Genomic DNA, 23,078 nt, shown 5'->3' with positions numbered 1-23,078 from the left:
GATTTCATTAGAAAAGGGAACTCCCTGGGCGGGGCTGGGGGAGGGAGACTTCGGACAACTGCAGTGATGTAAGAAACAGATGTCATCAATAAAAACATTAAAAAAAAGGAAAGGGCACTCTCAACAAGGACGCTCCCTCCAAGAGTCAGTGGGGTAAATGGAAACCCTCCTCTAGAGTCCAAGGTGCTGGGATCGAAAGCTGCCTTTGAGATTTACTACCTGCGAGACCTTAGGCAAGTCACCTTAGTGCTTCTGGCCTCAGTTTCCTCATGTGTAAAATGAGGGGGGTGGGACTGGACGGCCTCTTAGCTCCCTATGATCCTATGATAAAACCATGCAGTTCTTAAAGAGTCCTTACTGGTGAGAAAATGAAAGATGCAAAGGACCTAGGAAAGGTCCTCCCTCCAGAAACTTACGTTCTAATGGAGGAAGACAACACCCACCAAAGAGGTGAATAGTCACTAAGGTGCCCAGGGCATGAGGAAGTGGTATTAGAGTCTGAAAGGAAGGTGGGCCCTGCTGGGACCCCTCCCCGAAATGGAGACCCTCGGAGCAGCTCCCCCATGCCGGAAGGGGGAGAGTGGAGCAAAGGGACGGTCCGAGGTAAGAAGGCCCCCGAGGTGGGTGGTCCCCGGGTGATTCTGCAGCTACGACAGGGAAAGTCAGAAGCGCAGCCAGGGCCTGGACCCCTACCCAAAATGGCAGCCTGGTAGGAACTCGGCAATGAGGAAAGGAGCCCGCTGGGTTGAGGAATGGTCACAGAGCACACAGGTATTCCAAAGGAAGGAGGTCCCAGGTGGTGCAGGAAGGCCTCTGTGTGAGGAGTCCCCGTTGGAGGGACACTGTCACAACCGCGTAACAAGCAAGTCCTCGAGGGCGGTCTAAAACCCAGAAACGTTTAGCGATGTGCCCAGCGTCACACAGCTATTGTGGCAGATTCAAACCTAGGTTTTCCTGCGCTAAGCCCAGCTCTCTACGACGAGGCTACTTTTCTTCTGCAAAAAAAGAATTCCGGAATTTTGAAGCTCCATCCATCCTTGGACCAGAAAACCGGCTTCCCCCATTGAAAGCTTTTTGGGACAGGATGGAGAGACAACAGGAGCGCCCGGCAGGGCTCTCTACGGTCCGATACTGTAAACACAGGCAGAGAGAGCCCAGCTGACCTTGGCCTGCGCATTTAAATAGCCGCTGGGGCGGAGAGCTCCTGAGGACTTGCCAGATGGACTCGGAGGGAAGGACCCAGGAAAGCACCAGGAAGAACAGCTGCCAGGCCGTCTGTCCATCCCACCAGCTGCCCGGACCGGGAGTGGCTCTTTCCTGAACTCAGCTGGGAGGAAAGGGACAAAAGGGGGTCTCCACATCCAGCCAGGAGGAGAGAAGAGGCGGCCTGAGGAGGTGGCTGCGATTCATTCAGAGCCATTCATTCAGAAAACAGAAGGTGTTACAACAGCGATCGATGGCTGGAACTACTGGGAAAAGGAACCGAGGTATCCTCGGTGATCGTCCAACACAAAGATGCTCCTTCCCGGCTGCTGGTCGTGTTTCTTATATGATGAAGCACGCACTGAGCAAGGTGCCTTTGACGGGCAGTCTGAACCTGATAAGAAGGGGGTTCAGATCCTGCCTCAGACACTTACTGCCTGGTACATCCAGCCTCCCCGCGCCTCATTTCCTGGCATCTAGGTGAAGGAAGGGATGAACCACGGACCTGGACTCAGGAAGTCCTTTGTTCAAATCCTCCCTCAAACATTTACTAGCTGTATGACCTTGGTCAACTCCCCTAACCTCTGTCTGCCTCAGTTTCTTCATTTGTAAAATGAGGATCATAGTAGCACCTGTTTCCCAGAGGATGAAATGAGAAAATACATGTAAAGTGTTTTGTAAACCAACAATTATTGTTAATATTCTTGTTATTTAGAATGGGGAGAATAGTTCCCATCATACTTACCTCAAAGTTTTTATGGGATAGTGGCTGTAAAGCATTTCTGCAAACCAAAATGTGGTTTATATTATACATCATTATAATAAAAATGATAATTATTGACTTGTAGTCACTTGGCCTAGAGGGACTATATCCTTGGGTCCTGAAAAAAGTGGCAGATTTTATTACTGAGCCACTGCCGGTGACATTTGAAAGATTATGGGAAACAGGAACTATGCCTTAAGATCAGAGAAGGCTAAATGTCCTGAAAAAATAATCTGAAAACTATAAGCCAGAGTTCCTGATTTCACTTTCTAGGAAAATTCTAGAACGGGTCATCAAAGACATGGTTTATGAACATCTAGAAAGGGCAGCAGGGATTACAGAGGGCCACCATGACTCTGTCAAAAAACGGTCGTGCCACACCAACCTTATTTCTTTCTTCGACAGGGTTATTAAATGAGTGGATAAGGAGAATGCTGTGGCTATGGTTTACCTAGGTTTTAGCAAAGCTTTTGGTAAAAATATCTCATGCTCATATTGGGGAGGACATGGAGGGATGGGGAGGGATCCAGAATTGGTTGGCCAGACCCACTCAAAGAATGGTTATTAATGGTTCAGCGTCCCTGAAACAGGAGGTCTTCAGCAGAGGACCCCAGCGATCTGAGATGGGCCCTGTGCTGGCTTGGATAAAGGCAGTCAGTATCGTCATCAAATCTGCAAATGGCTCATGTCTGGGGGCTACGTAACCCAGTGGTATTAGGCCAGTATCAGGCCCCAAAGTCAGGTTCCAAAATGATCTGCCAAGCTAGTGATGATCATTGTGGGTAGAGCCCTAGACACGGAGTCAGGAAGCATCCTAGCTGTGTGACCCTGGGCAAGTCACTTAACCGCCTCCTAGCTCATTTTTTTCATTTGTTAAAAGGGAATAATGATTTCTACCTCCCATGGTTGTGAAGATAAAGTGAGATATTATCATAAAGCTCTTTGCAAACCTTAAAGTGATATGAAAATTCTAGCTATTATTAGCTATTTTTATTCTAGTTATTCTAGCTATGATTGTTAGGGATAAATGTAAAGTCTTGCACTTGGGTACAAAAAATCAACTTCACAAGTATAAGATCTCGGAGGAGGCACAGGGACATATCAGTTGTTCTGAAAAAGATACAGGGGCTTAGTGGACCTCAAGCTCAACAGGTGGTGCAGCCAAAAAGTCTAATATGGAAATATGTGATCACTTCAGCATCGAGGGTAGCAGCCCCACCAGGGTGCCAGAGATGCACCCCTGTCACCTGCTCCCACCAGTACCCTTTCAACCCTCAGTGTCCATATTGTTACTGTCCAGCTTTGGGGGATCATTTCTTGCTGCAGTCAGTGCGTCTACCTCTAAGAGACTATTTTAACCAAAGCTCAGGTTCTCATGTCTTTTCTGGATAAATAAAGTCACTTTCTAGGTAACCACTAGACAGTCGAAGAATTATTCTATTTCTTTTCCTTAAGTCTAATAAAGTTTATGTAATTACAATAAGAGCTGATCTTCCTAAAGTACTTTAGGGTTTATGTTATATGCGCCTATATTAATTATGAATATTCATATATAATATATAGAAATATAAGTATATTCATTATATGTAATGATGACAGCTAACTTCTGCAATGCTTTGGGGTTTGTTATATTATACATATTACATATAATCATTAATATATAATATATCTACATGTACATGCATATAATCATAAATATTAATATATATGTGGGAATATGGCAATGTTAGTTATTTATATCACACTTATTATGGTAAAAGCTGACTTCTAAAGTGCCTAGGAGTTTGTTCATGCTTTGCAGGCATCGTTTCTCTTGAGCCTGTGGGGTGGGTAATTCACATATTCTCTCTCCCATTTTGCAGATGTGGAAACAGACCCAGAAAGGTAAGTAAAGCGATTTTCAGTAAGGGGAATTTCTCATGGACTCTGTACTTATAACTGGGGTGTCTGTCCCAGCCCCTGAACCAGACAATGTCCAGCAGAGGTCATTCTAATTCAGTTCAAGTTTAGATTTGGGCGTCCACAATGAAACCAAAGCTTCTCCCTGGCAGCCTTGCTTGGGGGCATTTTCTAGTTCAAGAAGTGAATGCCTGGGGCTACCCTGGTCCTAATCCACAAATACACCTGCAAAAGTGCCCTACTATGCACGCTGCCTCTCTATGTAGTGTGATGGGGATAAGGAAGATGAATCTGGTTTTAGTATCAAGGAGAAAAAAATCTCAGTGAGGGGAAAATCTGAAATGCGAATCTTCTTCTGAAAGAAGAGAAAATGAAAGACCAATGCAGGGAGAAGGGTGACGGTCAAATGACTCCAGAAAATCAGAGGGAGCTGAAGAGCAACAATTGTCAATGGCTTTGGGGGCAAGCATTGTTCTGCTTGGTCTCTGGGGGCAGAACTGGAAGCTCCTGGTAAGGAGGTATGAAGTGGCAAGTATAGAGTTAACGTAAACTGAAGTAAAGGCAGCTGGGGGTGCCATAGCGCATAGAGCACTGGGCTTGGAGTCAGGAAGACTCATCTCTGTGAGTAGAAACTCGGCCTCAGACGCTTACTAGCTGTGTGACCCTAGGCAAGTCACTGAACCCTGTTTGCCTCAGTTTCCTCATCTGTAAAATGAGCCAGAGAAGGAAATAAACTACTCCAGGATCTTTGTCAAAAAAACCCCAAATGGGGTCACAACTAAACAACCAACAAGCTCAAATGAAAATGCATCCTGGCGGCTACGGGCTGATTTAGAAATCGCAAAGTAACGTTATCTATGTCACACTATATATTTGTAGATTTTGTTAAGCATTTCCCAACTGCACTTTAATCTGGTTCTGGCCGTACCAGGGAGTTTGGTCGGCAGTGAGTTAGAAACCTCAAGGCACCTCACTAGTCAGGAGTGTTTGAGGGGCCAGGGGGTTCTCCTTTACCCGAGGTCTCCAGGCAAAGGCTCTGGGACCATGTGCTAGACCAATGGCTCTGTGGGCATTTTGGTTATGTGAATACGGAGCAAAGGACAGGAGCACAGCATTCAATCCAATTCAAACATTTATTAAGCACCAATTGTATACAAAGAAAGAAGTGGAGGCATTCTTTGTTGGTGTCGATGTTCAGTCTTCTCAGTCATGGCAGCTCTTCATGACCTCATTTGGGGTTTTCTTGGCAGAGATACTGCAGCGGTTTGCCATTTCCTTCTTCAGCTCATTTTACTGAGAAGGAAAATGAGGCAAACGGGGTTAAGTGATTTGCCCAGGGTCGCACACTTAGTAAGTGTCTGAGGCCAGATTGGAACTAAGGAAGGTAAGTCTTCCTGACTCCAGGCCTGGTGCTCTGTGTGCCACCCAGCTGCCCCCAAATTGGGGTATAGTAATACGGGAGGATACTAAGAAATGTTGAATTTGAAGACTTCAAAGAAGCATGGGATGGTTTAAGGAAATGTCGGGGGTGGGGGAAGGGCCTGGGATGTGGGGGGCCGGGGAATGCTTCTGTAGAAGGTGGCATCTGAGGGTGTCGTAGGAAGCCAAGGGTTCCAGGAGCTGGACGTGAGCAGAGAGAACCTCCCGGGCCTGAAGGACAGCTGATGGGCCAGGATCTAGCTCTCTCCTCTGGGTGCCTTCCAGTGAGGAAGAAGGAGACTGGGAGAAACCCAGCATTCTTTGAATTAACTATCCTGAAAGGAAGGACTGACATCTCTAATGGACCAGGCAGAATAAAAATGAAAGACTGGCCTAGGCTGTAAATGAAGGAGTCCTCCCTCTGTGCTGAGATTTTCTTCAAGTGCCCCACAGAGGAGTCTGAGTTATGCCCCTGAGAGCATCAAACTGTTTTTTGCAGAAAAAAAAGCCCTCAAAGACCAGAGACTTTGGTGTCCTCAAGGCCTAGTGCAGCACCTGGCACAGAGAAGGCACTTAAATGTTTGTTGATAGAGCCATCGGCTGACTGATTAAAAATTAAATGTCACCGTTGTCGAGTCTGGAGTTCAGAAGCAGCCACAGGAGTCAGAGGTGCCCCTGAGTGTGAAAGCGCCAGTCACTCATTCCAAGTATGAAGCTGTTCTTCAGGGAAGATGAGAGTGCTGGGGTGTATGTGTGTGTGTGTGCGCACGCGCACGCACGTGTGAAGGACAATTCATTTCACAACTAGAGAGCCAACACACAGAGGGGGAGAACCTGGCTGGTGATCAGTGGACCAGGAGGAGACATCCACCTCCCTGAAGTGACCTCGGGCCCTGGAGCAAAGGCCTGGGGAGTGGCCCACAAGGCAGCCTGAATCCATCTACGGGAAAAGCCCAGGAGGCCTTGCTCCCCTTCATCAGCCAAAGATGACCTGGATTCCAGATGACCTTCAGTGCTCCCACAAGGAGAGGCAGGATGCATCCCAAACCAGAGGCCAAGCTGCACACAAGCCTCTTCAGCAAACCGGAGAATCACCAGGGATGGGCACCTTTTGAAGGCGAGGGAGGTGAGGGTGGAGGAGAAATTCAGGCTAGGACATTGGCATGGCAGTCTGTAGAACCAACCCCAGTCCAGGTCCAGTTTGTATTATCAGCGTCACCCCTAAAATTAAAAGTCTTCCTTCCTATGGGTGAGTGAGGCTAGGTGTGAGGCCAGAAGAGATTTCTTTATTGGAATCAACCTGACCCTTTACAAATGTAATTCTGATTGTTTTTGAGGCAGCTGATGGATGAAGCACTGCGCTTTGATCCAGGAATACTTGGGTTCAAATTCAGCCTCAGACACTGACTCTCTGTATGACCCTGGCAAGTCATTCTCTGTTTGCTTCAGTTTCCCTCACCTGTAAAGTGAGGATAATAGGACCTGCCTCTCAAGGTGCAGCTGGGTGGTACAGTGCCAGGCCTGGAGTCAGGAAGAGTTGAGCTTAAATCTGACCTCAGTCATGTATGAGCTGTGAGACCCTGGGCCAGTCGCTTTACCCTGTTTGCCTCAGTTTCCTCACCTGTCAAATGAACTGGAGAAGGAAATGGCAAACCACTCCATATCTTTGCCAAGAAAACTCCAAATGGGGTCACAAAGAGTCAGACACAACTGAAATGACTGAAGAAGAACGCCTCACAGGGTTGTTGTGAAGCTCAAATGAGATAATAATTGTTTAAAAACCTCTTAGCACAGTGCCTGGCAAACAGTAGGCGCCATATAGATGCTTAGTCCCTCTCCTTCTCCTAGGTCTCCCCTGTTTCCACCCAAAGCACTGCTAATTAGCCCTTAATAAATGCTTATTCATTCATTCCTTGGATAATCATGACAACAGATTTGGAGACCTTTTGTTGACTCGCCAGCAATTGGCGTCCCTAATACCCATCACAGGGACACCTCATGCTCTGTGATCTCTCTGGGCCTGGGACTGCCCCCTCCCGGCCAGCCGTGGGGCTAACCAGTCAACATAGTTTTAATTTTCCTCAGTGCTGTAAAGAGAGAGCCAATTTCAAAATCACAAAGCGCCTAGACTGGAACCCTGGTTCTGTCACTTGCTCCCAGCGTGATGCCAGACAAGTCACATCTGAGTAATATGACAAGGTTGAATGAGGTGATTGCTCTAAATCTGTGACGCTAAAAAGTGACAGTAACCAATGGACGGTCCATGTCCCCCATTCTCCTGATGTTCAGGCTTGGGATAGGCCCCTGAGGACATACTGGATGGATGCCTGGCGGAAGCCTTCTGGGAGGACGTCTGCCTCTTGGAGGAGTGCTCAGTCTCCAGGATGAGCTCCCAGATAAAGGAGTATGAGGAGGGAGAGAGGAGGAGGAGGACTGGCTGGTAAGAGCCCGGCCTTTGGGCATGGACAATCTGCTCTGCCGGTTGACAATCCACATGGAAGTGTTGCGATCCAGCTTCCAAAAATATGGGGTGGTGCTTAATGAGAGAGCTCTACCCGCTTCAGAGCAGGTTGTGAGAACGGTGTCCTGGTGGCTTGCTGGAGAGTCAAGTCTTCGTTGACTGCTGAGCCGGAACCCAGTGTGCATACAAAAAGTCGCAAGTAGAAGAAAGTTCTTTTCCTTGGTGGATGTCGACTAAGGAAGAAGGAAAAATGCTATAAGACTCAAAGAAGTAACAGAAGAGGCTGCTAGGTGAGCAGTGCACAGAGCGCTGGAGTCAGGAAGACTGGCCTCAGACACTTCCTAGCTGTGTGACCCTGGGCAAGTCACTGAACCACTTGCCTCAGTTTCCTCATGTGTAAAATGAGCTGGGGAAGGAAATGGCAAACTACTTAAATATCTTTGCCAAGAAAACCCCAAATGGTGGCACAAAGAGTCAGACACGACTGAACAACAAGAAACAGAGGCGGTCCCAATGGAAGCTGAGGCCTCATGCTAACAGCTGCCTGTCTCTACACCTGGGCTGCCATGGACACATGGTGCTGTTGTTTCTATCTCTGCAGAGTCTGATCTTTCCTGACCTTAGGTGACTAAGTACAGGAGGTGGAAAGGACCAGGTCATGAGCTTGTGAGTGTCTAAAGGTCACTAGAACCATCAGACATCCATCACCCAGCAGCCACAGCCAGGTAGGCTGGTGGCCAAAGTAGCCTAACCCAGGAGAGGAGCCACTTCAGGCCTTTACATCTCCACAGTGCTCAGAGCAGTGCCCACACACAGTAGGCACTTAATAAATGCTTTTGGACTGACTGACCTGTATACCCCAGCCCAGAACCTAAGACACCGTGTCCTATAGCTATGCTATAACTGGTAACTAATGTGGTGGCACAATGGGCTGGAGAACATGCTTTGCGGCAACCTCTGAGTCTGAGTCCATTCTCCCCAGGAACCTAGAGAAGGATGTTTTCTTGGTCTCAGAGATTTTTGTCCTTTGAGTCTTGTTACGTCTTTCCAGTAAAGATTTCTTTGTAAAAACTAATTCATGTTAATTGGTTAATTAATATTGAGAAGAAATCACTGGTCAAAATAATATTGGTATGGTTATCATCTCTTAGATATTGAGGAGAAGTCAATCAGTCACTTGCTTGCATGATATTGGGGAGAAATTAACAGGCAATTGATATTGGGAGGAACCCACTAGACTGGAGCTTGAGAGCTATCGTACCAGTGAACCTCAAACCCTCAAGATTACTCCTTGACACTGACAGGAAGATGTAGCCAGCCACACTCCAGGGGGACCCAACCTGTTGGTACAAGTCATGGTTAAGGGGGTAAGTCCAGAGCCTATATGTGCTACAAGAGTGTTGCAGGATCTGCCACCAGACCCTCCCCTTTCCCTTGAAAATGTTTGCTGTGTCCTAACCTAGGAGTATTTTGGGCAAGCAGTTGGAAGTAATGGGTGGGGATGTTTGCTTTAAGATCTAGCTTGTGTGGAAAGCTTTAGATTTCTTAATAAACTCGATTCTGACTCTGCCCAATATAGTTATGACCACCGACCCCCACCCGAAACAAACATTTTCAATAGCAGTACACAGCAAAGTGAAAACTTTTTAAAAGAAAGATTGTGTGTTGCCAGCATATTTTGAGATGAGCCTCTGACTTGGGAGGGATGAAAAGAGAGGAGAGGGAGGAAGAGAAGAAAAGATGGGAGGGAAGGGGAGGAGCGGAGAGGGAGAGAGGGAAAGGAGGAGGAGGAGGAAGAGAAGGAGGGGAGGAGAAGGGAAAGGGAAGGGGAGAGGGAGAGAGAGAGAAGAAGGAAGAGAAGGAGGAAGAGAAGAAAAGATGGGAGAAGAGAGGGAGGAGAAGGGTCAGAGAGAGAGAGAAGGAGGAAGAAGAAGAAGAAATGGTATTAGGGGAATTACTTTCAGGAATTGCCTCCCATGGGCTCAGGGGGATTCTCTCTCTGAAGCCATTCTTTTCAAAATTTTTTCAGTTTTACTTTTGAAAAGGAACAGGGTCAAGGGAGAAAACTGAATAAAGGAAGACAGGATAGGATGGAAGGAAATATAGTCAGCCTTTCACAACATGAGCATTGTGGAAGTGTTTTACATAATGATACATGTGTGATCTATGCTGAATTGTTTGCCTTCCTAGGGAGGGTGGGTAGGAAGGGAAGAGGGGAGAGAATTTGGAACTGAAAGTTTTGAAAGCAGATGCTCAAAAAAGTTGTTTTTGCACGCAACTGGGAAATAAGATATACAGGCAATGGGGCATAGAAATCTATCCTGCCCTACAAGAAAGTAAGGGAAAAGGGGATGGGGGGAGTGGGATGATGGAAGGGAGGGCTGACTGGGGAATGAGGCAATCAGAATATATGCCATCTTGGAATGGGGGGAGGGTAGAAATGGGGAGAAAATTTTTAACTCAAAATCTTGTGGAAATCAGTGTTGAAAACTAAAATATTAAATAAAAATGATAAAATTCAAAAAAATTTTCAGTTTTATTATGAACTTAACAATCATCCACAAACATTTCAAGGTACAAAGAATAACAGGAGAAAGTATTGTATGAGAAATTTTGAGATTGCTATCATCTTTTTTAAAGAAATATATATGTGTACATCTATAGAGAGATTTTTCTATAGTTTAACAATGGAGTAACAAAATGATTTTCATTCTGCACTTTGAAGCCATCCTTTACTAAATAATTGCCTATTCCAAGGGAAAGATACCAATCTTCAACTGATTGTAGAGAAAAAGTCATCTGAAATATAAATCTTTGATTCAGTTTAAGGCACAATTATTTGAAAGGTATTCTGCCAGTTGGGGAGGGGAGAGCAGAGAATTAAAACGCTATAAAAATGGCCCTTGCCCTCAAGGACTTTATAAGCCAACTAGGTTGATAAAACAGGTTTATTTTTTGGGGGGGGGTGGGCTGGACCTGTGGTTTGGTTGGTGTGGAGAACAAGCCCACTAGGACCCTGCAGTGCACGGCAAAGGCTGGGCTTGAACCATAGGATTTCTGACTCTGAAGCAGCTCTTTCCCTAGATCCCCTACTTTTCCCTACTTCCTCTCTAGACAGGTATTAGAGGGATGTCCTACCCCTACCTCAATAATTACAGAGACCAAGTATTTAGATTGGATCAATCAGAAATTGTGCTGGGTATGAATGAGGTCTAAACACCTCTGTAGGTGCCAATCAATAGCTGATAATCAAAGACTTTAGACTAAGCTGGAAAAGCCCTTGATTGTTCACACAGAAGTTCTTGAAAGCCACTGGGTAAAATGGAGTAATGTTATGGAGCAATACATATATATATTTATATATATATATATATATATGTATACACATACACACATATGGAGAGAGAGAGCGAGAGAGAGCGAGAAAGAGAGCACGCCATATAGGTTCCCATTGCCGGAGAAGCTTTGGTCACACCGGGCGGGTTTGGAATAAACCAATACACCAACTGAGAACCTGAATGTGTGATCATCTGGCAGTAAAGTGATGGAAGCCCCTGAGAAGCAATTCCTTAAGTAGGAAGGGTAAATCCCCAACCTTGGCCTCAGTCTCTTCTTCCCCAGGTTAGCTGCAGGAGGACTTTGTGAACTCTGGAAAGTCAGAAGATTTGGACTTTTCTTTGGAGAGGTAGTAGCAGTGATGAGGGGTGATAGGGTCCATACTGGGAGTCATGCCAAACAGACACTGAGGAAAGGCAGCGGGGAGGCTCTATAAGGAGCCTAGCTAAAAAGCCAAGGAGGAACTTGATGAGCTGTCCCATGAAAGGGAGAAAAGACAATGAGCAGGAGCTGGGAGGTGCCCCTTTGCCACCTGCGCTCTCCAGGCTCCATGGCTTCTGTATTGTGCTGGCAGAAGAGGCTTCGAAGACTTGTGGAGGGAGCGTTTTGTAGCTGTTGTGATAACTATTCCACCTTAGTGTAACTAAAAGCTCACTATGTCTCCTGACATTGGATATCAAGTGATAATGCATTAAGGGAGTACACTGGTGGGGGCTCTTAAGCTACAGCTCTAGAATGTGTAACCTCAAACCCCTCAAGGCTATTTTAAGACCCCTAAGGGAGGGGGTAGTAGCTGCCTTATGGCAAGTCTGAGTAGTGCTAGTCACCAACAGTACACTTGCTATCCAAGCATAAAGAAAACTAAGTTAAACTAGAATCTGAGAAATACTTGGGAGAGGGGGAGTGGAATCTGTTATTTCATTGGTGCTGCACACCAGCAATCAACTTGGCAATTATAGTCTCAGGGAGTTGCCTGGGGCAGTGAGAGATCACAGAAAGGAAGCAGAAAGTCTTCTGAGAGATTGATCTCATCTACACCCAAGTGGTGACATTTGTCTTCAGTGACAGACTCCCTTGGCACTTGCTTGCGCTCTCTCTCATCTGTCAATCATCTTTCAAATCTTTTCATCTATCAATCCATCCATCCATCCACCCATCTATCCATCCACCCATCCATCCATCCATCCATCCATCAGATAGTCAGCCTAACCCTAAATGTGCTTGACTGGAATGCTGAGTGTGACCTTGGGGAATGCCACCAGGGGGCACTAAGTGAGCAAAGTCAACTACACAGACCCTGGCCCCATCTCCCATCGGCAGGTTTCCCAAACCCTCCATTTTGAATTCCTCATGCCCTGTGAATTTCAGATACTCCCCAATCTCTCTCCCCTTAGTCAAATATGTCCCGTAGGACTAACTCATCTATAGGATGTAATGTGGTCTAGTTGTGGGGGAGGAAGGAGATTCTGAATTTAGAGTCACAAGTCCTGAGTTTGAATCTTAGCTCTGACTTGCCTGTGCAATGATGGGAAAATTGTCCTCATCTCTGGGCCTTGGTTTGCTCACCTGTAAAAGCACAGGCAATAGGGTTGGGCAAATGACCTCTAAGGGCCCTCCCATGACTAGATCTAGGGTCCTCTGACCTATTTATGGAGTGCCACTCTCCCAGGAGCATGGAGGTGCTCTTGTATCTGCTCAGAGAGCAGGGCCAAAGGAGGGTGGTGGGAGCTGATCTGGCAGGAGAGGCCCCATTTCGGCCAAAGGCTCAGCCTTAGCGTGGCCCTGCCAGATTCACATATGCTGGCATGAAAGCAGTCCCCAGCCTGGGCAGCTGAATGGACCCTCCCAGAGCCAAAAATTCTAATTTCCCGTCCAGGCTCCTGCTCTTTAGAAACCTTGCTTGGCCCTGGCTCCATCTCTCTTTCCTCCAGTCCTGGCTCCTGGCTCATTATCGGTCCTTCCCTGATCCCAGCTCCCACCCCTCACTTGGTCCTAGGAGGCTGTCTTGGCATCTGCCCTCAGCTCCACCCAACTAAGGCATCTTCTTAGCTCCAATCACCTTGTGTGATTAACACTTTTGGGAGGGTGAGACACTTAACTCCTCAGCCATGCCCCTCTGCCAGCTCCATAGAATTGCTTGAGGGAAGCTCCTTGATTAGGAGAGGGGAAAAACTCAGTGTACTTAATCAGCAATATTGATTTGAGAAATAGTTCGGCATCACTGATGGGTTAGCCTTGGAGCCTCTGATCCTGTCTAGCTGCTGCTGTGAGACACTGGGCAGGCCACTCTTTGAGGCAGACCTAAGCAATTCTCGGAAACACTATGTAAAACAGTCCAGGGTCCTCACACTGGGCATTCCCTGTGCCACATGAAATCACAGGCCAGGCCCAAACAGAAATTTCCTTAGAGAGGGAGGCCCACGTAAAGCAAGCAACCAATTCTCTCTGTATTTGCATCTCAGGTTAAATATCAAGTTTTTTTTTTTCAAATTTGTTTTTAAAGATGATTTTCCTCCCCCCTTCCCAAATGAACACTAACTTTTTTTCTAGTTTATTATAAACCTAAGAAACATTTCGATTTACAAAGAATAAAAAAGCAGATGGTATATGAAGGCGTAGAGTTGTGTTAGCTTTTTAAAAGTATATATTAAGATTAAAAGGTAGCACAAAATTGCCATTTGTGCCCGTTCTGAACTTTTAAGGACCATCTTCAATCCGTATGTATTTTATATATAATAGCTCGTATTTCTAGACATTTTAAAGTTTACAAAGCACTTTATGTTATCCCATGTGTACCTGTGGCACTGCCCCTCCCCTCACTTCTGCCTGGCACTAAGAGCTTAATAAATCCTTACTGATTGACCCCGGGTCACTTAAGTGTGTGCCCATCAAGGTAAGACCCACAGGCTACACAGGCACGAAGAGGAAATAATTCTTAGAGGGAAAACCAGAGAAAAACAGTATTTGCTTCTCAGCAGAAGAGGACGGCCCGAGCTTCATCTGTCAATATGATGGCTGTGGTCCTCAGGGTGGGGGACCCATCATCCCGGGGGGGGGGGGGTGAGGCTTTGGGGCACCTGATGATGAACACTCAATCACTCCTTTCCTGCCTTCTGGCTCCAGGCAGGGCTGCCCCAGAGGGAAGCCTGAGAGGAGGCAGGGTGGTCCAGCACTCATGGGAAAAGCCGTTGACACGGGCTGGCAGGCTCCAGTTTGAGCTTTTTCTAGGGGTAAGAAAGGTCAAGAAAGACCTTCAACCTCTGTGACCCCCAATCATTTAATGGGGATGACATGAAGGCTCCCAGCCTCTCTCACACAGATCACAAGGCACATTCCTTACAACTGGGGTGCTGTGAGGAGCAGAGGAGGGGCTGGAGAGGCTTTCAAGAGTGGGGGGGGCTGTCCTGGAGACGCTGTAGGTTACAGAAGACCTGCCAGGCTTCGGGAGTTTCCTGGTGATGCCAGAGGTTGGGACTCGCTCAGGGTGACCCTGCTGGGGCGTGCAGGAGGCGGGGCAGGAACCCAGGGTGTCTGCCTTCAGGGCTGGTCCTCTATCGTGAGGAGGGGCCCTTGACTTTCTTCCGGGCATGAAGGTGAAAACTATATACATAGATATATATACATATATCTATGTATGTATATATATAATATATATTATGAAAAACTACATATAGTTATAGATATGTGTATATAGTTATATGTTTTATATATGTGTGTATGTATAATTATGTAGTCATGTGTGTAGTTATATAGAATGTGTAGGTATGCATCTATAGTTATAAATGTGTGTATGTGTAATTATATATAGTTATATGTGTATGTATAGTTATTATGTATAGTTACATATGTGTGTATATATAGTTACATATATGAACAGAGACGGATAGAAATAGATTGTGTATGTGTGTATATATATACATGCATATGCGTATATATGTGTGTCTATATAGATAGATATGTATAGATTAGACATGTGAAGGAAATACTCGATTTCAGAGGTTACTGGGACTAAAGATGCAGGGCTCATCCCAGTTAAAGGACCCTGAAAAGGTGACACTTTGCATCTGTCCTGTACAAGATGGGGCCATTAAGCTAGCTGGCTCTGGTTTCCTGGAAAGAGCAGCGACTACAACAGTTACTTTTGCCCGGCGCTGAAAAAACTCACTCGACAATCAGAGTTCTTTTTTTTTTTGGAATATTTAAATAAAGATAAGTCTTTTTTTTTAAGCCCAGAGGCAAAAAAAAAAAAAAAGACTTCATTAAAATCCATTAGTTAGGAGGAGTCTCTGGTGAATTCTGCCCTTTTTTAAAGCCTTAAGGAGGCTGGTTAACACAATTACCTTTCCCGGGTCCCCTGCGCACTGGAGTGTGCCACAGACAGACACGCCAACAGGTGCCAAGGAGGCGCCCAGGGCGCTGGGCAGGGCAGCCCGACTATGTGCATACATGCATGCACGCGTGCATGCACCCGCGCGCACACACACGCACATGCACACACGCACGCCGGCCGGGGCTGCCCAGGTGAGGGGGCTGCCCGCGGGTCCGGGCCGGAGCAGCAGCAGGAGGAGGAGGACAGCTGTGGCAGGGCCGCCCGCCCGCTCCCTCCCTCCCTCCCTCCGTCCCTCCCCCCTCCCAGCTGCGGCTGCCTCCTCGCTCCCCCCTCCCCTCCCCCTCCCCCCCCCCCCAGCCCAGCCCAGGCCCTCCCCCGGCCGCTCCCTCTGCTGCCGCCGCAGCCTCCTCCCGCTGCTCCCGGTGCTCGCGGGCTCGCGCTGCATCCCCGGCTGCCGGGCCCTGCCCCTCGGCGGGGGGGCGCGCTCCCTCCCCTCCCCCTCCCGCCCTCGGCCCGCCCGCTCTCGGCGTCGCCGGCACTCGCGGAGCTGACGCCAGGGGGGCTCCCGATGTACCACCATGACCGGCATCGCGGCCGCCTCCTTCTTCTCCAATACCTGCCGCTTCGGGGGCTGCGGGCTGCACTTCCCGAGCCTGGCCGACCTCATCGAGCACATCGAGGACAACCACATCGGTACCGCCACCGCCCCCGGGGCCCCGGGGGGAGGGGAAGGGGGAGGGGGCGCCCGCCGCTCCGGGGGAGGGAGGGGGGAGGGGCGCAGCGGGGGGTCTGCTGGGAGAGGGAGCTCTGCAGGGTCCGGGGCCGCTTCCGCCCCGCCCCGCCCGGGCCGGGCCCGGCCCGGCCCGAGCTGTCAGGGCTCGGCCGCCGCCGCCGCGGGGAAGGAGGGAGGGCGGGGCGGGGGCGGCGGCCATTCCGCTTCCTCCTCCCCCACCCCCACCCCCGGGGCCGCAGCCGCTGCGTCCTGTCAGCGCCCGTTGCTAGGCGTGGCTGGGGGGGGGGGCGGAGAGGAGGAGGAGGAGGACGGAGAGGACGAGGAGGAAGGACGGGGCGGGCGGGCGCCACGCGTGCCCCGGCCCCCGCGCCCGCACGCGTGCATGCACGCCTGTTTGCAGGAGAGCTGGCATGCACGCGTGCACGCAGGCCCGCAGCCGCCCCTGCCCGCCTGGGGCACCCTGCTGGGGGCGCGGCCCGTGGCCTGCCCGGGGAGACTAGGCCGGCCGCCTGCGTGGAGCGGGGCGCGTGGGCCCGGGCCGCCCGGGACCCAGGGCTGGGAAGCAGCCCTTTAACTCGGAGAGCCGAGCCCTCTTCCCCTCCCCCACCCGCAGCCGCCAAAGTCACGACCAACACCCCTCCCCCCATCCCGCCGCCGCCAAAGTCACGGCCAAGTTCCCCCCCCTCCCCCATGCGCCGCCGAGCCCTAAGTCTCTGCTCGATGAGCAGCAGGAAGCGGAGGGCGTGCGGGGCCTCCCCCTCCCTCCTAGGGGCGGCCAGTCACCTGCCGCAGGTGTGACATTGGGAGGTTGCACAGGTGTGTGCATGTGTGCACGCACGTGGGGGGAGCTGGGACCACTAGGGCATCCGGGGTGTTTTGCATTCTAGAGATTCGGTCCTCCAGCCCAGGAAGGGCTTTGCTGCCCAGCGCCCCCAGGACCCACGTCCTGCCAGGCAGGGGGTCCTGTTAGGAGCCTGAGGCCAAACGGGGCTTCTCCTGCGGATGCAGGAGGCAAAGCCAGGGCGCACCGGCCGCAGCTGCTGCAGGACGGCGCCGGGGTGGCTTTGTATCCCCGGGGCCTGGCACGTGGCAGGCCCTTAGAAAGTCGTGCATGGATTTTTTGTTTCAATGATGTGCAGTAGGACATCAGGCAACCAGGGTGTGCTGCAAAAATGCAACACGATTTGAGGATTGGGGCGTTTTCCGTGGAGGTTGGGCTTTGGGCTTAAGGCTAACCTGAGTCAGGCAGAGACTGCAGGGCCTGAGTTCAAGGGTCCCCAGACCCATTCTGGCTCCGAAGTCACCAGAGGCACTTGTCTGGGCTTGCTATGGCAGGGGTGAGGTACCAGCCTCATCCCAAACAGGAATAGGATGTGTGACTCTTGACCTCTCAGTGCCCCAGATTTAGGTTTCTAATCCTGGCAAGGGACTTGACCTTGGGCAAATCACTTAACCTTTAAATGCCTCTGATTTCTCTTTTAAAATTATAAAAGGACCTACTGGAGGAAGGCCTGTCTCTGATACTTACTAGTTTAGTTGTGTGACCTCTCTGTTACCCTGGCCACTTTTTAAAGATAATTGGAGGACATGGTTTTCTAACTCGAGCCTATGCTAGCTTTATGGCCCTGGAAATCTTGCTTTTGATACTACCTTGTACAAGGAATCTCATCCATTTGGACCTCAGTGTTGTCATCTATAAATGAAAGATTTGGAAGGCAAGACCTCTAAGGCCCCCCTTGGGCACCAATCTCAAAGGAACGTGTTGCTCATCTTTATCAGTACAGGGAGTTTCCATACTGGGAGTCCCCCACCCTGATGAAATCAGTGGCCTGGACTCCCCCGAACAAAGTGCATTAATTGTAGAACATGTTTAAACCTTTTTCCAAAAAATCAGCTTCGTCCAAGGAGCAGATTCTTCCTGTTATCTCCCCCCCCCCCCACTCCACCTCCATTTAAGGCAAAGGTGCCACCAGGAGAGAGAACTAGGGGCATTTGTGGCAGAATTAAAGACACCAGCCTCGTGGTACAAACAACAGGCCACTGTACCTAATGCCTTTTGTCTGTCAATATTTTAAGTTTCAGCCTTGCTCTTTAGGTCATTATCATTTCTGAATCTTCGTCTTCTCTGTGAGCATTCCCAGCCTATCCAAATCAAACAAGGAATGGATTGCAGGCCCAACCCCGCCCCCCCCCCCATAGGCCACCATCTCTCCAGGCAGAAGAAAGAGGTGGGTTAGTTTGTGTCCTCATCCTCATCAGTTTCCAAACTGGGGGGGAGGGGAGGGCAGGGGCGGGGGGAATCATACACCTGATCAGTTTCGATGTATGGTCCTTCCACATCCTCAGATGTTTCCTGTAGGCTCTTCTGGGCTGGCTGATTTGTCTCTGAGACGGACAGTTCTGTGGGTCTCCCTGTGGGTCTCTGAATTCGTCTCATTTGCTGCTTTTCATGGTGCCACAATATTTTATTACATTTGCCGTCACACTCTGTTTAGTCATCTTCCAGTCAACGAACATCTTGATTTCCAGTTCTGTGCTTTTGTTGGCCTGGCCTACAGAAGGAATAGTCTTTCTGTCTGACTTCCTCAAGGTTAGATTATCAGAACGGAGCCATCTGAGTCAAAGAGTATGGACACCTGAGATACTAGTCTTTTTTAAAATATTTATTTCATTAAATATTTCACAAGTACATGTATACTTCTTAACAAACATTTAAAGTTTTTTGGAGTTCCAAATTCTCTGCTTCCCTCCCCTCCCCCACCCCTTGAGAAGGCAAGCAACAGGATAATCGATTATACATGTGAAGTCATGCAAAACATATTTCTGTATTAGCCAAGTTGCAAAAGAAAACACACCCAAAAAACCCAAGAAAATAAAGTTAAAAAGTGTGCTTCGATCAGCTTGAGTTACTATTCTTAAGAACTACTATCCACAATGTGAATGCGGTTCCCATTAATATCCATTGCTTTCCATATTAGACCCATTCACAGCTGTGATCAGTCAGTCAGCAAACACTTATTTAAGTCAGTCCTAGACATAGTTAGGTGGTTCATGGATAGAGTGGAGCTCCTGGAGTCTGGAAGATTCAGCTTCATAAGCCTGGCCTCAGGCACTTGGTAGCTGTGTGACTCTGGGCAAGTCACTTAACCATGTTTGTCTCCGTTTCCTCATCTCTAAAATGAGCTGGAGAAAGAAATGGCAAACCAGTCCGGGATTTCTGCCAAGAAAGCCCCAAGTGGGTCACAGAGAGTCGGACACAACTGAAATGAATGAACAACAAATGTTCCAGGCACCAGGGTCAAAAAAACTGCAAAAACATGGTCAAGGGGTTGCCACTTTAATGGGTGAGACAATATGCCAACAGCTCTGTAGGTATCAGATAGGTGTGTGTAGTAAATGGAAGGCCGTCGCAGAGGCAAGGCCCTGATGGGGGTTCAGGGAATCTGGGACAGGCCTCTCCCAGAAAGCGGGATTTGGGTTGAGCATTGTGGACGGCCACAGAAAAAGGCATGGAGTCTGGAGATTTGGAGTCGTGCGTGCGGAACAGCAAAGCAGGCCTGAGGAGGTGTGTCATGATGGAGCAAGTTCATGTTGGTGGGGGTGGGGGAGGAATCAAGTGTTGGAGGGCAGGAAAGGTAAAGAGGCTTTAAAAGCCACCCAGACCACTCCCTGTTGATCTTGGAAGTGATGGGGAGCCCCTGGGGTGTCATGAGTAGGGTGGCGGCGTGGCCAGGCCTGTGCTTTAGGGAGAATGGTAAGACAGACTGGAGGCAGGTTAACCACTCCCCACCACACACAGTTATTGCAGTCATCCAGGTAAGAGGCAATGGGAGCCTGGCAGTGTCTGGAGAGAGAAGGGGGTGTATGGGAGAGACGTCATAAAGGTAGAAATGATGATTGGATCTATGTGGTCATGAGGCTGAGTCATGGGGGGGGGGCGGGGGGGGTGGAGATGGCCTCAGATGAGGACGTTGAGAAGAGGGGAGCTGTTGGGCTGGAGCTGCCCACCTGACAGTGTTGGGGCTGCAGAGGTTAAGAAGGGAGAGTGTGTGAAATGGCCATTTCATTTGTTCATCGGTCACTTTGGAGGGGGCGGGTTCAGCTGAATGAGGGGCTTGGAAGCTAGATTGCAACATGTATAGAAATCAGGGAGGGGAGGGGTAGCCAAGTGGTTAGATCAGGCAAGGTCTCTTTGTAAGTATCAGAGAAGCTTCTGATAGATGGGAAAAGAATGAAGACGAGAGATAGTGGGGAGGAAAGAGGGGGCAGTGTCTTAGTGCCCCATCTTTCTTCAGCCTCTCCAAATGAACTTCTTCCATCTCTGGTCCTCTCTGCCAGGTTTTCTGGGTTCAAGGTGAGACTCCAAGAATTATTTTGACTTGGATTTCTCTTACGATTAGCGATTTGGAGCAATCTTTCATCTAGTTGGTAACAGTTTGCCATTCTTTTGAAAGAAGTTTATGTCTTTTGAGCACTTGATATATTAAGTCTTGTTTTTTGTATCATACACATTCCCTAATGTGGCTCCCCCCTTCCCCTTATTCCTCCCAGAGTTTATTCTTATAACAAACAAAGACTGAAAAAGGGAGAGAAACCTGTTCAGTAACACTGTCCAACATATGGAAAAAGTTTGACTTTGTAGATGGCGTGCCAGAGCCCTGGTGCCCCTCTCCTCAAAGATGGGAGGGGGAGAATCTTCTCATTTAACTATTTTTCATGGCTTCAAGTGAAAGTATTCACGAGGATAATTGGGTTCATGATGTAGCCAGGTGAAAATCCTGCTAAAATTCAAATAATGTGGAAGATTTCGGGCCTCAGTTTCTTAATCAGTAAAATGAGGGTGTCAGGCAGGATGAGCAGTGAGGTCCTTCCCAATAGTATTGCTAGCTTTTTTAATGCTTTAAAGTTTGCAAAAGACTTTTACCAATATTATTTCATTTTATACTCACAACCACCCAGAGAGAAGGGCGCTGTTATCCCCATTCTACAGAAACTGAGTCGAAGGTGTGACTTGCCCAGGGTCACACAGCTGGAAAGTGCCTGAAGATCTGAACCCAGCATCTTAGCCACTGTACTTCTTAGCTGCCTCTGTCCAACAGCCCAGGACAGGCCAGCTCCTACCCTGGCGACCTTCCCCGCCCTCCACTCCCCAGTCCATCGACAGGGCTCTGGACGCTTTGGGGTCCATCATTTCATGCCAGGGATTACCAGGGTGAATAATAGTTTTTGGAAATGGAATGTCCTGCCATCCTGGTGCTGTATAGAGCAGGAACACCCCTCCCTTTCCCCCCTCCCCTTTAAGGAGGAAAAGAGGCTCGGCCTTTATTGGTCGCCTGCTTTATCTGGGACAGCACTTACTAAAGCAAAGTATATTGTGTTTGTGCTGAGAAACTAAGTTATAGCTTCCTTGAGAGAAGGTGAGAAGGAGCCTCAGAGGGCATCCCTCCTTTTACATCCCAGGTGATAAACTGAGGCTGAAACTTACAGCTCCATAGACTTCGAGATGACAGGAGTTTAGAGGCCATGAGGTCCAGCCTCATGAGTAAACTGAGGCTGGGGTTTGCTGAGTGACTTGCCCCAGGTCACACAGAAGGTAGCCGGGCTGGGATTCCAGGTGTGGTCCCCTGAGCGCACCCCCTCACCGATGCATGCTCCGGTGTGACCCTTGGGCAGCTCCTGGCCTTGGCATGAACGTCCAGCTCTTGGCCAGGCCTTGGTGCTGTGATTGCAGGTGAGCTTAAGCTCTCTTCCGCCCTCCTCCTTTCCTCCTCTTCTTCGACCCCCACCCCTCAAGGAAAGACTGCTCTGGAGGAGATGGTGTATTGGCGTGGTTCCTGCTACTTTGAGGCGCTGACATACTCTATTTCTAACTTAGATTTATTCAGATGTGTCAGAGGTGGTTTTCATCACCCAAAGGACTTATTCTATAACCAAGATATTTTAAAAAAAAAGCTGTTGATGAGTCACAAGAGTAAAAAAGAAAGTTTGGGAAAATTGTCTCTATTAGCATCCATTCCTCAGTACATTGTATTTGGCCAGCTGAGGATTTAATACATTTTACAGAATGGACAGAGTTGGTGCTGAGCCCCCCAGCCAGCTTCACGCCCCTTGTGGAGCAGAGAGTTTGGGGAAGTTCACATTGCCGCCCCCCCTTTGATGTCTTAACTGTCTTCTACACAAAATAGAGGCTCCGTTTCTATTTTCCATCGGCAGGTGCCTCAGATCAGATTTAGAGGTAGAAGGGGCCTGGCGTCCCAGAAAGGGAAGGGTGTGATTTGTCGGTGACTCAGCTAGCATTGATGAAGCGCCTACTGTGCGCCAGCACAAAAGTCAGCCAATGATAAGAGCAATTGTCAGCATTCCTACTATGGCTTTTAAAGTTTGTAAAACAGTTTACACGTCACCTTGTTTGATTCTCACGACGACGCTGGGCAGTAGGTGCCGCCATTATTTCCAATTTATAGGTGAGGGAAACTGAGTCTGGGAGAGGTTAAGGACTTGCCCAGGGTCACGCTATATCTAAGGCAGAATTTGAACTCAGGTCTTCCTAACTCAAGGCCGAACACTTCTCTGCCAAATCACTCAACCCGTCAACCAGCCAGCATTTACCAAGGGCCTGCTGTTCACCAGACCTACTGCCGGGCCCCTGGGGACACAGATGTGAAGAACAAAACCATCCCTGCTCCAAAGACCTTCCGTTCTCACGAGAGAAAGTCTGTGACCAGCTAGTAACTGGCAGAGGCTGGAATACAAGCTCTGGACTGCTCACCCCAAATCCTTCTAGTACCTGCAAGCTCCTGGAGCTGCATAATTTTTCCTTTCTTTGTCTTTCTCTGGCCCAGGACCCCACACAGCTCCTGACACATAGTAGGTATGTTATATATAGTTCACTCCTTCAAAACCTATACTGCTTCCCATGTCATAGTAGTCAGAG

The 23,078-nt window shown here is 48.7% G+C and overlaps 1 protein-coding gene across 1 annotated transcript in view; it reads left to right on the top strand.

Annotated features, from left to right (window-relative positions):
- Positions 1-15,916: 15,916 nt before the first annotated feature.
- The window catches only part of JAZF1 (JAZF zinc finger 1), a gene marked incomplete in the record, with an annotated part of 187,776 nt that continues 180,614 nt past the window's right edge, over positions 15,917-23,078 (top strand). Inside the window, 1 exon segment of the mRNA XM_036758434.1 lies at positions 15,917-16,104. Within this exon segment, the coding sequence (XP_036614329.1) occupies positions 15,990-16,104 (115 nt within the window).

This window comes from Trichosurus vulpecula, chromosome 5 (genome assembly GCF_011100635.1).
Source record: "Trichosurus vulpecula isolate mTriVul1 chromosome 5, mTriVul1.pri, whole genome shotgun sequence".
Lineage (NCBI taxonomy): Eukaryota > Metazoa > Chordata > Mammalia > Diprotodontia > Phalangeridae > Trichosurus > Trichosurus vulpecula.
This window is presented reverse-complemented; position numbering and strand designations above follow the sequence as displayed.